Source organism: Eleutherodactylus coqui, chromosome 1 (genome assembly GCF_035609145.1).
Source record: "Eleutherodactylus coqui strain aEleCoq1 chromosome 1, aEleCoq1.hap1, whole genome shotgun sequence".
NCBI classification, from domain to species: domain Eukaryota; kingdom Metazoa; phylum Chordata; class Amphibia; order Anura; family Eleutherodactylidae; genus Eleutherodactylus; species Eleutherodactylus coqui.
The window spans coordinates 2,126,666-2,144,349 of record NC_089837.1 but is presented as its reverse complement, the minus strand read 5'-3'; the positions used below and the strand labels follow the sequence as shown (position 1 = coordinate 2,144,349).

At 45.7% G+C, this 17,684-nt stretch overlaps 2 protein-coding genes across 4 annotated transcripts in view; one reads left to right on the top strand and one right to left on the bottom strand.

Annotated features, from left to right (window-relative positions):
* The window catches only part of LOC136617486 (zinc finger protein 84-like), a 522,213-nt gene that overhangs the window by 182,477 nt on the left and 322,052 nt on the right, over window positions 1-17,684 (top strand). The window lies entirely within an intron of this gene.
* LOC136617616 (zinc finger protein 436-like) overlaps window positions 742-17,684 on the bottom strand; it is a 17,598-nt gene continuing 655 nt past the window's right edge. The window contains exons 1-3 of the mRNA XM_066594273.1: window positions 16,648-17,684; window positions 15,949-16,039; window positions 742-2,372 (exon numbers count right to left, since the gene is read on the bottom strand). The exon at window positions 16,648-17,684 is cut by the window's right edge and continues 655 nt beyond it. Of these exons, the coding sequence (XP_066450370.1) occupies window positions 1,252-2,372; window positions 15,949-16,039; window positions 16,648-16,836 (1,401 nt within the window). The 5' untranslated portion in view covers window positions 16,837-17,684 and the 3' untranslated portion in view covers window positions 742-1,251. The remainder of the gene's footprint in view (window positions 2,373-15,948; window positions 16,040-16,647) is intronic.

Here is a 17,684-nt window from a genome sequence, read left to right as displayed (position 1 = left end):
TAAGGCACATCTGAAATTTCGTGCATCGGGAATTGTCCGGATGCCTTGGGGTAGAGCGTTCCAGAGGATGGGTGCTGCTCTGGTGAAGTCCTGTAGGCGAGCATGTGAGGTTCGTATTACAGGGGTGTTTAGTCTGAGTGTGTTAGCCGATCGGAGTGAGCGGGCTGGGTGGTGTACTGACAGGAGGGAGGCGATGTATGGTGGTGTACGGACAGGAGGGAGGCGATGTATGGTGGTGTACTGACAGGAGGGAGGCGATGTATGGTGATGTACTGACAGGAGGGAGGCGATGTATGGTGGTGTACTGACAGGAGGGAGGCGATGTATGGTGGTGTACTGACAGGAGGGAGGTGATGTATGGTGGTGTACTGACAGGAGGGAGGCGATGTATGATGGTGTACGGACAGGAGGGAGGCGATGTATGGTGGTGTACTGACAGGAGGGAGGCGATGTATGGTGGTGTACTGATAGTAGGGAGGCGATGTATGGTGGTGTACTGATAGTAGGGAGGCGATGTATGGTGGTGTACTGATAGTAGGGAGGCGATGTATGGTGGTGTACTGACAGGAGGGGGGCGATGTATGGTGGTGTACTGACAGTAGGGAGGCGATGTATGGTGGTGTACTGACAGGAGGGAGGTGATGTATGGTGCTGTACTGACAGGAGGGAGGCGATGTATGGTGCTGTACTGACAGGAGGGAGGCCATGTATGGTGCTGTACTGACAGTAGGGAGGCGATGTATGGTGGTGTACTGACAGTAGGGAGGCGATGTATGGTGGCGCAGCGCCATGCAGAGCTTTGTGAGTGAGGTAGAGGAGTTTACATTTAGTTCTGCAGTGGATGGGCAGCCAATGCAGCGACTGTCATAATGCAGAGGCGTCTGAATAACGACTGGATAGAAAAATGAGTCTAGCTGCTGCATTTAGTATGGATTGGAGTGGAGCGAGTCTAGTGCGGGGGAGGCCGATGAGTAGCGAGTTGCAGTAGTCGAGACAGGAGTGGATGAGGGCGACCACGAGTGTCTTTAGCGTGTCCATGGTGAGGGATGGCCAGATGTTAGAGGTGCCAGAAATTCGCTGTGGGGGGTAAAGGCGAGGTCAGAGTCCAGTGTGACCCCAAGGCAGCGGGCGTGCTGTCTGATTGTTATGATGGTGCCGATATGATCACTTCTTTGTGAGAATTCTCTGCCTAGTTTCAAATTTTGATTTCTTTGTAAAACCTTTTCAAATAGACCATAAAAATGGCTTTTCTCATGTGTGAATTCTCTGATGATCCCCAAGTCTTTGTTGAGTATGAAAACATTTCCCACATTCTAAACATGTAAATGGCTTCTGCACTGTGTGACTTCTTTGATGTGTCATAAGATGTGATTTCTGCTGAAAGCACTTTCCACATTCCGAACATGAATACGGCTTCTCTCCTGTGTGACTTCTCTTATGTCTTACAAGATTTGATTTATCTATAAAACATTTCCCACATTCTGAACATGAATACGGCTTTTCTCCCGTGTGACTTCTCTCATGTATAACAAGATGTGATTTATTTGTAAAACATTTCCCACATTCTAAACATGAATATGGCTTTTCCCCTGTGTGAATTCTCTCATGTCTTACCAGATTTGGCTTATTTGTAAATGATTTCCCACATTCTGAACATGAATATGGCTTCTCTCCTGTGTGACTTCTCTTATGGGTAACAAGATGTGATTTCTGAGGAAACCATTTCCCACATTCTGAACATGCATATGGCTTCTCACCTGTGTGACTTCCCTGATGTATAAGATTGAATTTATCTGTAAACGATTTCCCAGACTCTGAACACAAATACAACTTCTCTGTGTGACTTCTCTCGTGCATTAAAAGATGTGATTGATTAGTAAAACATCTCCCACATTCTGAACATGAATATGGCTTCTCTTTTGCATGACTTCTCTGATGTGTAACAAGATATGATATTCTTGTAAAAGATCTCCCACATTCTGAACATAAGTATGGCTTCTCTACTGTGTGAATTCTTTCATGTCTAACAAGATATGATTTATCTATAAAACCTTCCCCACACTGTAAACATGAATACGGCTTCTCTCCTGTGTGAAGTCTTCTGTGCATAAAAAGAACTGAGCTTCTTGCAAATGGTTTTCCCTGTTCACCACATTGGAACCTTTTCTCCCCATTCTGACCCAGAATTGTGGTAACAACCTGTGTTTCATCAGGAAAAGATGTCTCATCCTTAGGTGGATTATATGATGGATCTGGAGGTACATTGATGGTAATGAGGTTTTCTCCTGAAGAGGGCTGCCCGATATCTTCATCTTCTACCTTATAATTTACTGATAACGTGAAGTTTTCCTCAGAGGTCGCACCGGGATTGTCTGTGACAAATAAAATGAATTTCATTTTAGACTCCAAAGTACAACAATATATATAATACTCCTATTCGGCTGAAAACCCTGATGTTTTTTATTCCTTTGCAATCCAATTTTAGATTCAAGGTTTCCTAGGGGGATTTCTCTTTCTGCCATTTTACAATGGCGCCACCTGCTGGCTAGAGCCAGTACAGCAGTATGGGACGTGCTGGAGAGGCCCCTGACAACAGAGCGGCCAGTAATATACAGTAAGAATACCCTGCCGGACGTCTTCCGACATCAGAGCTGTACAGCCTTCAATCAAAATGTCTTCAGACGTCAGACAGTGGATTGGAAAGGGTTAATGTAGTTTTTGAGCAACATTCAGAAGAGGATCCAGCAGGAAGGAAAAGTAGATCTTTCTTTAGATTTCCCTTTTCGAATCAATCCACTTCTGACTTTGCCTCAAAAGGTCATTAGGTCATAGGTCATATCACAACGGACTTGATAGAACATTGTTTGGTATGCTGTCAACCAGTAGAGAAAACTGGATTGTAACTAGTGAGAGAAGCAAAGTCATCATGTAGATAGGAGAGCTCTTACTGGCTGACAAAGAGAGGATGTTACAGCGAGCTCAGGAAGTTACGCAGGGTTCTTCATCAGGCAGGAATAGGATACAATATTATGTGTGTGTATATATATATATATATATATATATATATATATATATACACACATACACACACATACATACATATATACACACACACATATATATATATATATATATATATACACACATACATACATACACACACATTATATATATATATATATATATATATATATATACACACATACATATATATACACACATACATACATACATACACACATACATATACACACACATACATATATATATATGTATATATATATATATATATATATACACACACACACATACATACACATATATATATATATATATATACACACATACATACATACACACACATATATATATATACACTACCGTTCAAAAGTTTGGGGTCACATTGAAATGTCCTTATTTTTGAAGGAAAAGCACTGTACTTTTCAATGAAGATAACTTTAAACTAGTCCTAACTTTAAACAAATGCACTCTATACATTGCTAATGTGGTAAATGACTATTCTAGCTGCAAATGTCTGGTTTTTTGTGCAATATCTACAAAGGTGAATAGAGGCCCATTTCCAGCAACTATCACTCCAGTGTTCTAATGGTACAATGTGTTTGCTCATTGGCTCAGAAGGCTAATTGATGATTAGAAAACCCTTGTGCAATCATGTTCACACATCTGAAAACAGTCTAGCTCGTTACAGAAGCTACAAAACTGACCTTCCTGTGAGCAGATTGAGTTTCTGGAGCATCACATTTGTGGGGTCAATTAAACGCTCAAAATGGCCAGAAAAGGAGAACTTTCATCTGAAACTCGACAGTCTATTCTTGTTCTTAGAAATGAAGGCTATTCCATGCGAGAAATTGCTAAGAAATTGAAGATTTCCTACAACGGTGTGTACTACTCCCTTCAGAGGACAGCACAAACAGGCTCTAACCAGAGTAGAAAAAGAAGTGGGAGGCCGCGTTGCACAACTAAGCAAGAAGATAAGCACATTAGAGTCTCTAGTTTGAGAAACAGACGCCTCACAGGTACCCAACTGGCATCTTCATTAAATAGTACCCGCAAAACACCAGTGTCAACATCTACAGTGAAGAGGCGGCTGCGGGATTTTGGGCTTCAGGGCAGAGTGGCAAAGAAAAAGCCATATCTGAGACTGGCCAATAAAAGAAAAAGATTAAGATGGGCAAAAGAACACAGACATTGGACAGAGGAAGACTGGAAAAAAGTGTTGTGGACGAATGAATCCAAGTTTGAGGTGTTTGGATCACAAAGAAGAACGTTTGTGAGACGCAGAACAAATGAAAAGATGCTGGAAGAATGCCTGACGCCATCTGTTAAGCATGGTGGAGGTAATGTGATGGTCTGGGGTTGCTTTGGTGCTGGTAAGGTGGGAGATTTGTACAGGGTAAAAGGGATTCTGAAGAAGGAAGGCTATCACTCCATTTTGCAACGCCATGCCATACCCAGTGGACAGCGCTTGATTGGAACCAATTTCATCCTACAACAGGACAATGACCCTAAACACACCTCCAAATTGTGCAAGAACTATTTACAGCAGAAGCAGGCAGCTGGTATTCTATCGGTAATGGAGTGGCCAGCGCAGTCACCAGATCTGAACCCCATTGAGCTGTTGTGGGAGCAGCTTGACCGTATGGTACGCCAGAAGTGCCCATCCAACCAATCCAACTTGTGGGAGATGCTTCTAGAAGCGTGGGGTGCAATTTCACAAGCTTACCTCAACAAATTAACAGCTAGAATGTCAGAGGTGTGCAATGCTGTAATTGCTGCAAAAGGAGGATTCTTTGACGAAAGCAAAGTTTGATGTAAAAACAATGTTATTTCAGATACAAATCATTATTTCTAACCTTGTCAATGTCTTGGCTCTATTGTCTATTCATTTCACAACGCATGGTGGGGAATAAGGGGGACTTTTCATGGAAAACACAAAATTGTTTGGGTGACCCCAAACTGTTGAACGGTAGTGTATATATATATATATATATATATATATATATATATATATATATATATATATTATATATACACACACACACATTATATATATGTATGTGTATGTATGTATGTGTGTATATATATATATATATATATATATATATATATATATATATATATATATACACACACATACATACACATATATATATATATATATACACACATACATACATATATATACACATACACATATATATATATATATATATATATATACATACATACACACACACACACACACACCTATATATATATATATATATATATATATATATATATATATATAAAGACGAAAGCCCTCACTGACTCATTGACCGACCGACTGACTGGCCAAAAGTTCTCCAACTTCCCGATGTCGTAGAAACCTGAAATTTGCCACAAGCATAGATTATCTCCAAAATAGGAAAAGCTAATGGGTCCCAACTCGATTATTCAATTCTAGCGCAAAAAAATTGGCGTCAAAATTTTGCGGACGGAATCTAAATCTCTCACTTACCGATGTCATAGAAATGGGAAATTTGGCACGAGCATTGATTATGTCATAAATAGGAAAAGCTAATGGGTCCCAACTTGATTATTCAATCCTATGCGCAAAAGAATTAGCGTCCAAATTTTACATACGGAATCTAATTTTCTCACTTTCCGTTATCATAGAAACATGAAATTTGGCACGAGCATTGATTATGTCATAAATAGGAAAAGCGAATGGGTCCCAACTCCATTATTCAATTCTAGCGCAAAAAATTAGCATCCAAATTTTACGTACGTAATCTAATTCTCTCACTTCCTGATGTCATTTTATATGAAGCAAACGTCGCATGGTTGCCTCCACGTGGTGTTTCCTGGGTAACGCAGAGAACTATGCAAAATGGTGAACATATGTTTTTCCTCAGTATCTCTAAAGTAACCACGACTTCAGAAGATTTTCCGTGTGAACACCAGATAAACACCAGTACCAAATTAACTCGGGCGAAGACGGGTATATCAGCTAGTATATATATATATACACATACACACACACACACACCTCTAGGAGGAGTGTTGTTTGGCTGCAGTACTCGGCCTGCAGTTATATGCAAACGATTAGAGTTGTGGCATGATTACATATCGCTGCAAAAGGTTAACCCCTTTTTAAAAATACTTAAATCAAAAAGTACTTTAAAAATGACAGTCGGCTGACGAACACATAATAACGGGATACATAACGGTATACACTTACGGCCTGGGGCTGGACAACAGCTTTTCACAGTTCTCATAAATGTGCAGACTCAAGCTTTGATGTTCATGATATGATGTATATAGGTGACATCCCAGAGAAGATAAGCGTGGCTTCAGATGGCGCACTGATAAATGCCCTATCAAGCTGCGGGGTGATCGTCCTGACAAGAGTGCCCGCAGCCCACAGAGGCTAACCCTGCGGTCAGCCTACAGGACCCTAATGTCACGTCCGTGCGGCTCACAAGCACCACGCTCGGCCCGGACGCAGGGCGAGGTTCTCAACTACTGTAGTGGATAGATTTATGCACTGAAATACGTAGCCCAGATGTAAAGCCCGTGCGACACCAGAGTACTACACTCAGCGCGGCGATAGGGAATGGACACGCGGTTAGGAATAGCCGCACAACAGTATATGCTGAACGAGAGCACCACTCCTGGGAGAAGGAAGTCTGTCCCTAAACTAGCAGGGAGGTGATGGGTCCCTGCCTAGAAGCGGAGTAATCGTCTCGATAGAGGTGGCTCCACGGTCCTCATCTTGGGCTCTGATTGTCCCTATAGGGACCACTAGAGAGATGAAACGAACAGCAAAGCAAAACAGAAATGAATACAACTGAAAAGGAATCCGCAGCAACTTATCTGCAAGTAGCAGTACACCCAGCAAAGAAGAGCTCCAAACTCCAAGAACTCCACCATGGACTGGAATAAGCAGCACTGAGCAAAGGGAGGGGTGAGAATATATAGCCACTCCCCACCTAGGGACTGAAAGAGTGAATAGAAAACCACACCTCCACCCTACTTCCAGGCATGACTAATCCAGCATGCATCCATGCAGCAAAAAGAAAGAGAGCACCAGCAGACTCTGCACATGGTGCATTAACCCTTGTCCTGCATAACAAGGCAACAGATCTTGGCCTGTGTCGAGGCCACCATGCCACGACCAACAATCCACGACACCTAAGATGTCATATACTTCATCCTATTCCAACATGGTTCTCCCATGTAAGTAGTCACCGGGATCATGATGGCATTCTCAAGAGGGTCATGCGTATCTCAGATAACCAGTGTCCCTCACAGATATGGATATCATGATAATGACTACTAACCTGCAATGTGGAGCACCAGAATATATTACATAACCGCACCTACCCCCTCAATTATCCAATGAGAAAGGAGTATGCAGTGCAGCGAGCGTGTGCTTAACAATTGTGCGTGGTGGTGGCCCTGATCCTTTATATTATTGTTGCAGTGATAGTTATGGCATAACTGGAGGACCGTCTTGTTGCCCGAGGCCCTAAAAGTCATTCCACTCTAAGCCTATGAAAACCGGCCACCCTCAGAAAGCTTGCTGCCAATGGAGACGTTGTAATCAGAAATGCTGCTGAGGGCGGAGCTCCTGTAATCATGGATGGAGACTACTAGGACGATGAAGCCTTAAGAATTCGGGGAAATGTGGAGTATTTTCAGAAAATGGGGAAACAAAAATTAACAATTGATATTACAAGTTCTCTTCACAGCTTGGTGGAAAACACATTGGTACAAAATTGCTGGTTTAACCCCTTAGTGACCAAGCCGGTTTGCCCCTTAGTGGCAGAGCCACATTTTGGAGATCTGCCATGTCACTTAGCATAGCATAACTCCGTTACGGTTCTGCAGATCCTGGTGATTCTGAGGTTTTTTTCGCCACATGTTGTACTTCATTTAGGTGGTAAAAATAGACCGATAGAACTTGTGTTTATTTATTAAAAGCGCCAAAATTGGAAGAATTTTGAATTGTCATTTTTTTTGGCAATTGTGTCAATTTAAAAACAGTTTTTTTTGTACAGTGTACATGGTAATGCAGACGTTCACCCCAAAATGGGTCCCCCCATTTGTCCCGTGTTCAGAAACATACTGTGGCCCTAATCTACTTACTGGACACATGGCTCGGCCTGTAATGGAGGAACACCCGTTGGATTTCAGGGCACAACGGAATAAACTCCAGTCTAATCGCTGACTTGTGCAGAAAAAAAAAAAAGGACTCCCTAAAAAGATCCCCCCCTCCCCCTTTTTGGCGTTCCCCAAACCTTAGATAAAAGTAATAATGTGAACTGTGTGTCATGTCCGCAGACAGGGGTAATTATGGAGGCTGGTTGGGATGGGCACATGGGGCAATAATCCGGGTATCCCCCTCCTCCTCCCATCCTTTTGGGGGGTATTTCGTGACCTCAGTGGCGGGTATGGGGTATAAAAAGTGGCGTTCCGTGAGTCTTCGTGGTGCAGCGGTCTCACACAGAAGACGCACAACAAGCTTCTTCTGGAACTGCAGGAAGGCGAGCGTTCCCGGGGCTTCTTGTAAAATACGTATTACAGGTAGCGGTCTGAATAACGCCGGGCTCACGCAGCCGTATGCGGAATCCGCTTGCGGAGGCCCGCAGCAGATCCCGGCTGTGACCCTGCGTACGGCCCCGTAATGTACTGTGCATAACTGCGTACTCACACAGGCGGTCATGCGCAGTACTTTTTTTTGTTTGTATTTCCCGCACCGTCGCTTAGTGATGACACAGGTACCCGCGGCCCGTACACAATGTAGTAGCATATGGGCTGCGGGTATATCCGCGACCATGGAGCACAATGGGCTCCATGCTGCGGATAGCCGCGGTAAAATAGAACCTGCTGCGTTCTCTTTTCTGCGAGTGGATTACACAATTCCGACCCGCTAATGTGAGCGGAATTGTGTAATCCAATGCGATTGATCTGCATATTACCGCGGATCAGACGCATGCGGAATCCGTAATTCCTATCCGGTCATGTGAGACCGGCCTAAGGTAGATCGCTTTTTTTTAATCATGTGACCGGGGACCGCTCACTGCTCCAGGGCCTTTGTGACCGTTGGTCGCTGGGAGCAAGGAGATTTTAAGTTTCCTGGGCTCCCCGCTTCCTGCGCATGTGTCTGTCATTTTGCCGGCCGTCGCATGTGCAGAATTTCAGGAAAGCCCGCGGAGGAGGAACCCTTTGGGGCTTAAATACGGAGGCCTCTGGTAAAAAGTTTCATCTCCTCTCAGCAATCGCATCGGTGAGGGGAGATGACCCTTCACCTTTTGTTTAACTTTTACGTGATCGCCATTATCCATTGGATAACGGCGAACACGTGATCAGGAACCGCTGACCGCGGCCCCCGTGAAATCTCCAGGCTCTTGGCTAAGTTTTGTAGCCAGGAGCAGGGAGAATTTAAATTACCCTGGCAATCCACGGCTTTTGCGCATGCGTCTGCCGTTTTGGCGACCGGCGCATGCGCAGACGCTGGGTTAAGGTCCGCGGATAAATCCGCGGGCCTTAGGTACGTCATTTCATCCTCCCTCATGGATATGATCCGTGGGCGGAGATGAAACAGCTTTTTTAGTTTTTTTTTTTACTTTTTACTTTTTACACCGCTTTTTTTTTTAACTTTAAATGCTCACTGTTATCCATTGGATCTCACTGATCACGTCCCCGGTCACATCACTCTACACATGGCAGCCAGGAGCAGAGGGATTTTGAATTTCCTGGGGCTCGAGCCGCTCTGTGCACGCGCCTGATGATTGACGTCGGGCGCGCATGCACAGAAGGAGACTTCAGGTCCCAGAAAACCAGGACATGGCGGAGGACCCGAGGTGAGTATTTTCACCTCCCCTCATGGATCCGACCCATGAGGGGGCGGTGAAACTAACTTTTTTTCAACTTTTCATGATCGCCGCTATCCATTGGATAGCTCACCGCGGTCCCTAGTAACATCTCCTGGTTCCCGGCTACCTTCAGGAGCTGGGAGCCAAAAGATTTTAAATTTGCCGGGGCTCCCGGCCTTCTGCGCATGCGCGTTACATCGTTCGTCTGGCGCGCATGCGCAGAAGAGCAGCTACAGGTCCTGCAGGACCCCATTACCGCGGGACACCTCGGACAAGGCAGGTAAGTAATCTCAGCTGCCCTGATGGATCTGATCCATCAGGGCAGCTGAATCTTTAACTTTTTAAAACATTTTTTTCCACTATATTGGGATCCATTGGATAGCACCGATCACATTGCCGGGGGTGAAAGGGGGGGGGGGGCGGACGACTGCCCGCAGCCCAGAATGACAGCTTCATGCTGGGGCTAGCTGCGAGCACTGACAGCATGGAGCTGTCACTTCCTCAACTAAGAGGGCTTTAATCAAAAGAGGTGGGTATTTTTACGTACTCTAGGATTAAAGCCCACTTAGCTAGGACATAAAAAGGCAACGGGGCCGTCACTAAGGGGTTAAAATGAAAAAAAAACCTGTTTGTATAGCAAATTCAGAGGTACCCTACTTTTACTTTCTCCCAAAAAATTACTAAAAATACCTCCAGTCCACCAGGAAAACCTATTCTCTCTGGGGTGGGTTCAGTATGATGGATATGGAAACCATGGATGGGTCCCCCTTGTCTTCAGGCCCTGTCACACAGGAGACCATTGAACTGGAGCTCCACATGAAACCTGACCACCACGAGACAATCAGCTTCCAGCTCATCTCATCCCCAAGCTCCCAGTGATTCTCGGGATCACCTGGTTTTCTACCCATAACCCCTATATCAACTGCGAAATCAGGACCATTGCCTCTACCTTGTAAGGAAAACTGCCAGATGGCACCATATGGCCCTAAACCAGTACAGGACCTCGAGGATGAGCAACAGGACTTAGAGAAATTACCAGTTCACTACCGGATGTTCAGGGATGTTTGCAGTAAGAAGGTTGACCAGCTGCCAGCTCACTGGCCATATGACTGTCCTATTGAGCTGCTCCCGGGATCTTCTATTCAATTTGGGCATATCTTCAACCTCACAGAACCAGAGTTGGGGGCCCTTCGGTAACATCTGAAGGACAATCTGAAGAAGGGCTTCATCCGTCCTTCTACCTCTCCGGCAGGAGCATTCATATTCTTTGTTAAAAAGAAGTATTCTACTGTGCGACCGTGTATCGATTACCAGTTACTAGACAAGATTACTATTAAGAATTGCTATCCTCTCCAGTTAATCCCAGAGCTGCTGGAGAGGCTTTGGGCAGCTAAAGTCTTTGGTACAGATCCATCCTGGAAATGAGTGGAAGACGGCCTTCAGAACAAGACAAAGACATGGACATTTTGAATCGCTAGTGATGCTGTTCGGTCTCTGCAATGCTCCCGCTGCCTTTCAGCACTTTATCAATGACGTATTTTGAGACCTGTTGGATCAATTTGTAGTTGCATAGCTCAACGACATCCTCATCTTCTCTGACAATTTGAAGGAACATCACGGACACATTCGGGTGGTCTTGGAACGCCTCCAAAAGAAAAACCATCAAGTTAGAGAAAAGTGAGTTTGAACAGACCAAAATACAATTCCTTGGATACATTATCTCTCTAGAGGGTTTAAGTATGGATCCCAGCAATGTTAAAGCCGTCCTGGATTGGTTTTGCATATCTCTAGAGAAGATTTATCAAGGACTTCTCAAAGGTCACCTCTCACATCACCTCCCTCACAAAGGTGCAACACATTTTCTCTGTTTACGTCAGCACCAGTACTGATCCACCCAAACCTAGAATTGTCTTTTGTCGTGAGGGTGGACACCTCTGACTCTGCTGTGGGAGGCATCCTGTTACAGCGAGTCGGAGAGAAGATGCAACTACATCCTTGCACATTCCTGTCCTACACCCTACCACCCGCAGAGAAAAACTAGGATGTCGGGAACAAAGAACTTCTGGCCATCAAAGTTGCTTTCACCGAATGGAGACCATAGTGTATCTTGACTTTAGTAAAGCAGCGTTGTTCAACATTGTTATAAATGATCTGGAGGGGGGAACTGATGGGAAACAGATCAAATCTGCTGATGACACAAAGCTAGCAGGGATAGCTAACAGTAGGGAAGAGAGAGAGGATTCAAAAAGGATCTAGAAAAGCTTGAACAGCTGGTCCAACCCCCTGCTCAGTGCAGGATCACTAAATCACCCCAGACAGATGTCTGTCCAGCCTTTGTTTGAACACTTCTACTGAAGGAGAACTCCCCACTTCCAGTGGCAACCTGTTCCACTCATTGATCCCTTCACTGTCTAATATCTAATCTGTGTCTCCTCCATTTCAGTTTCATCCCATTGCTTCTAGTCTTTCCTTGTACAGATGAGAATAGAGCTGATCCCTCTGCACTGTGACAGCCCTTCAGATATTTGTACACAGCTGTTGAGTCTCCTCTCAGCCTTCTTTTTTGCAAGCTAAACATTTCCACATGCTTCTCTTAATACATCCCAGAATTGTGTTTGCCTTTTTGGCTGCTGCATCACATTGTTGACTCATGTTCATTCTATGATCTATTAGTATACCCAAGTCTTTTTCACATGAGTTGCTGCTTAGCCCAATTCCTCCCATTTTGTATGTGCTTTCTTCATTTTTCTTGCCCAGATGTAGGACTTTGCATTTCTCCTTGTTAAATACCATTCTGTTAGTCGCTGCCGACTGTTCAAGCTTTGCTAGATCTTTTTGAATCCTCTCCTTCTCTTCACTAGTGTTTGCTATCCCTCCTAGCTTTTGTGTTGTCTGTAAATTTGATCAGTTTCCCACAATTCCCTCCTCTGGATCATTTATAACAATGTTGACCAACACTGGGCCCAGGACAGAGCCTTGTGGTCCCCACTTGATACATTCTTCCACTTGGATGTGCAGCCATTTATGACCACTCTTTGAGTACGATCACTCAGACAGTTGTGAATCCACCTAACAGTTGCCTTGTCAATCCCAGATTTGGTCATTTTTTCAATAAGTGTGGTATGAAATACTTTGTCAAATGCTTTACTAAAGTCAAGATATACTATATCCACCGCATTTCCCTGATCAACCCAGTCAGTGATTCTGTCATAGAAGGAAATTAGATTAGTCTGGTATGACTTGTTTGTTACAAACCCATGCTGGCTCTGGTTAATTACTCCATTCTCATCCAAGTACTTGCATACATGCTGTTTAATAATTTGTTCAAAGATCTTTCCTGGTATAGAAGTCAGGCTCACAGGCCTGCAGTTTCCTGGATCCACCTTCTTCTCTTTTTTGAAGATAGGGACAACATTTGCCCTTTTCCAATCTTCTGGGACTTCTCCTGTTCTCCAGGAAGTTTCAATGATTCTGGCGAGTGGTTCAGCAATTACCTCTGCTGCTTCCTTTAGTATCCTAGGATGTAATTCATCTGAACCTTGAGACTTGGATTCATGTAAGTTAGCTAAGTGTTCCCTCACCATCTCTCTGCTTACAGATAGTCTGCATTCTTTTATTCCCCCAATAGCACAGGGAAGATCAGTTGATGTTCCATCTACTTTCTGAGAGAAAACAGATACAAAATAGGAATTTACAAGTTCTTCCTTCTCACCATCATTCTTAACCAATTCACCATTTTCATCCTGTAAGCATCCAATAGCATCTTTGACTTTTCTTTTGCTTTTGACTCCCAAATCCTTTTCTATTGCTTTTGGCCTCTCTTACAAGCCTCAATTCATTATCAGCTTTAGCTTTTCTGATACTTGTCCTACAGTTTCTGCAGACCCCATTATATTCTCCTTTAGATATTCCCCCCCCCCCCCTCTTCCCATTTAATAAACATATTTTCTTCCTCTTTAACATGTGTACAAGTTCTGTGTTCATCCACCCGGGTCTCTTTAAATGCTTCCCATTCTTCCTTCTTTTAGGGATTGGTAATGATTGTGCTTTGAGAATCTCATTTCACAATATTTCCCAACCTTCTTGGACATTTCTGTCCTTAAGAACATCCGGCCATCGGATTCTTCCTCTTTCTGAGTTCAGTAAAATCTGTCTTTCTGAAATCCAACCTTGAGGTCTGAGTTTTCTCAGGTCTTCCTCCCCTTGTTATCCAACATCCAAGGATATCATGATCACTACCTCCTAAGGTCCCAGTCACCCTTACTTCCTCAACCATTCCCTCCCTGTTGGTAAGAATTAGGTCCAGGATAGCAGATCCCCTTGTTTTCTCTTCTACCTTCTGGAAGATAAAGTTGTCAGCGAGAGCGGATAAGAATCTGTAATGTAATGTATCCATACTTTTACCTGAGAGATCCCCAACAAATGTCTGGATGGGTAAAATCTCCCATGATCACTATGTTGGGCTTCTTTGAGAGCTTGGCCATCTGATGTAGAAAGAGTTCCTCCATATCTTCTGCTTGTCCAGGTGGCCTATAGTTAATGCCTACAATGGTGTCCTTTCTGTTGTTCTTCCCAACTTTGAAAGTATGTTGATTAATTAATTACTGCTTGTTAAACTGCCTCTTCTGATAGTACATTGGGGACTTACCTCATTGGTGGTTGTGTTACCTACGGACTCCAGGAAATGCCAATTTCGGTACAGTAAATTTACATTCTATTTTGTAGTTGACCCAAACATAATATAGGCAGACATTAAGTGGTGCCGTCATGAACTCTGACAAGATGGATTATGGGCAAGTTTACAGTTGTTTCCCTTACACCCATGACGACACCCAGGGCGCTCCATTCAAGGTGGCCTAAGGCAGTTATTTCCAGACTCGTGTCCTCCCGGAGATCCAGTAAAGTGTATAACATCGGTGGAGAACGTTCTGTGATTGACAGAAAGTCCAACAGGTCATCGTGAGCGGTATAAATAGTTCCAATTCAATGAATCAAAGGCCTTGATGGTGTTACTGTTCATGGCCACCAGCTTACCCCCCTGTTGTGGCATATGTCCTTCTCCTCTCTTCATCAGACAACCTGCTGTAGTCAATGCATCTTGTCTGTCTGCGGCCGGAGGGCGTCCGTACCCTTAAAAGGCCAGCATGGACCTGTGCCAATCATCAGGTGCCCTAGGCTTTAACCTCTATGGAGGATGCCTGAGTTTATGGTCTTTAGGACCTACTTAGGTGCGTTCAGATTCTGGGCTCCAGTCCTCGGCTTGTTCTAGTGGCCCCGCTTCTTTCCCCCCCAACCCCGTTGTATAAAGCTGAACCAGTTCTGTGACCACTGGCTGTTCACCCTCTCACGAACTGCGCCATGCTCTAACGCAGCATCAGCTTTCACACTACTAGGACCACTGCTAGAGTAATAGCCTGGGGACCCCACAGCGAAGCCCACATCCTGATCAGTGGGAATAAAGGGTGAAGACCAGGTCACCTCTGGATTTAGTTCCAATCCCAACCAGTATGTGGCACAGCAGGTATACGTCCGCTCGTACTGACAAATGGCGTCAAGAGAAGGAACTCCTCCCTCAGCTGAACTGTCTTGGAGCCGGATGACATAGAACCTCTTAAGATTCAGGGTCTTCCAGGAATAAATCCAGTTTGGTTCCCACAGTGCGACTCTCCAATCACTACACCTCTAACGCCTCCAGAAGGGCAGATCTCCTCCACCTTCAGGGGCTTATTAGTAGAGCATGAGGCCTCCGCCACTTCATCCAGTGAGGTAGAAGCATCCACCGCCGAAAGAAGAAGACTCTCCCCCCACTAACCGCTACCGTCTCATTGTACTTAAACACCTCCATCATTACCCCGTACATTAGTGCCGCTGCTCATCACCACTGCTCAGCCCCAAGTACTGACACCAAGCCCAATACATGACCGTCCAGATAGAAGAGGCGGGGAGGATTTCTATATATTCCCAACCCCTCCTGCACCCAACACCATGTATCACCGCCTGAGGGGTTACTAGAGTGCTAAGGTGCAACCAAACCTCAAGGACCCCCCAGCTCATCATCACCTACCTGCGGGAACGTCCTCCTCCACTTCACTCTTCCACGGGTGATCGCCCCTCATCCTCTCTTCTTCTACCTCTACTTTAATATCATCTTCACCCTGATGTGTCATATGGAATAATTCAGTACAATATGGTGGAGGGGCGGGAAATCTAACAGACCGCTGAAATGTATGTCTGCAGGAGGAAAGAGCTCCACAGCCTATATAGAGCAGGACCAGAGAGCTCCACCCCCTATGTAAAGCAGGACCAGAGAGCTCCACCCCCTATATAGAGCAGGAGCACAGACCTTCACACCCTATATAGAGCAGGAGCAGAGAGCTCCACCCCCTATATAGAGCAGGACCAGAAAGCTCCGCCCCCTATATAAAGCAGGGGAAGAAACCTCCGCCACTATATAAAGCAGGAGCAGAGCTCCACCCCCTATATAGAGCAGGAGCAGAGAGCTCCACCCTCTATATAGAGCAGGACCAGAGAGCTCCACCCCCTATATAGAACAGGAACATAGCTCCACCCGCTATATAGAGCAGGACCAGAGAGCTCCACTCCCTATATAGAACAGGACCAGAGAGCTCCACCCTCTATATAGAGCAAGACCATAGCTCCACCCTCTATATACAGCAGGACCAGAGCTCCACCCTCTATAAAGAGCAGGAGCAGAGAGCTCCACCCTCCAAATAGATGTACTTCAGGGCTCAGCGCTATTTACCTGCCGATTCTCCAAGACATCTTCCTCTGCACAGTCCTGGGAATATGGAGAACAGGGACATCTTTCTGGGGGGGTTCTCCTCCCGACTCCATCTGTGGAGACACACTGTGATGGGAGAATGTAGGTGACCTCATACCTGCCGCCTCTTACCTGGTTACCCCGCCTCAGGCATGGCGGCCACGTACACATCGCTCAGGTCCTATACATACTCCCACTCCTCAAACCTGGTGACCCCGCCTCCAGCATGGCGGCCACGTACACATCCCTCTACATCCTCCCACTCCTCTTACTTGGTGACCCCGCCTCCAGCATGGCGGCCGCGTACACATCCCTCTACATACTCCCACTCCTCTTACCTGGTGACCCCGCCTCCAGCATGGCGGCCGCGTACGCATCCCGACGGCCCTCTACATACTCCCACTCCTCCTACCTGGTGACCCCGCCTCCAGCATGGCGGCCGCGTACACATTCTTCTACATACTCCCACTCCTCTTACCTGGTGACCAGGCCTCCAGCATGGCGGCCGCGTACACATCCTGCCGGCCCTCTACATACTCCCACTCCTCTTACCTGGTGACCCCGCCTCCAGCATGGCGGCCCCGTACACATCCCGCCGGCCCTCTACATACTCCCACTCCTCTTACCTGGTGACCCCGCCTCCAGCATGGCGGCCGCGTACACATCCCTCTACATGCTCCCACTCCTCTTACCTGGTGACCCCGCCTCCAGCATGGCGGCCGCGTACACATCCCTCTACATCCTCCCACTCCTCTTACCTGGTGACCCGGCCTCCAGCATGGCACCCGCGTACACATCCCTCTACATACTCCCACTCCTCTTACCTAGTAACCCCGCCTCCAGCATGGCGGCTGCGTATACATCCCTCTACATACTCCCACTCCTCTTACCTGGTGACCCCCCCTCCAGCATGGCGGCCGCGTACACATCCCGCTGGCCCTCTACATACTCCCACTCCTCTTACCTGGTGACCCCGCCTCCAGCATGGCGGCCACGTACACATCCCTCTACATCCTCCC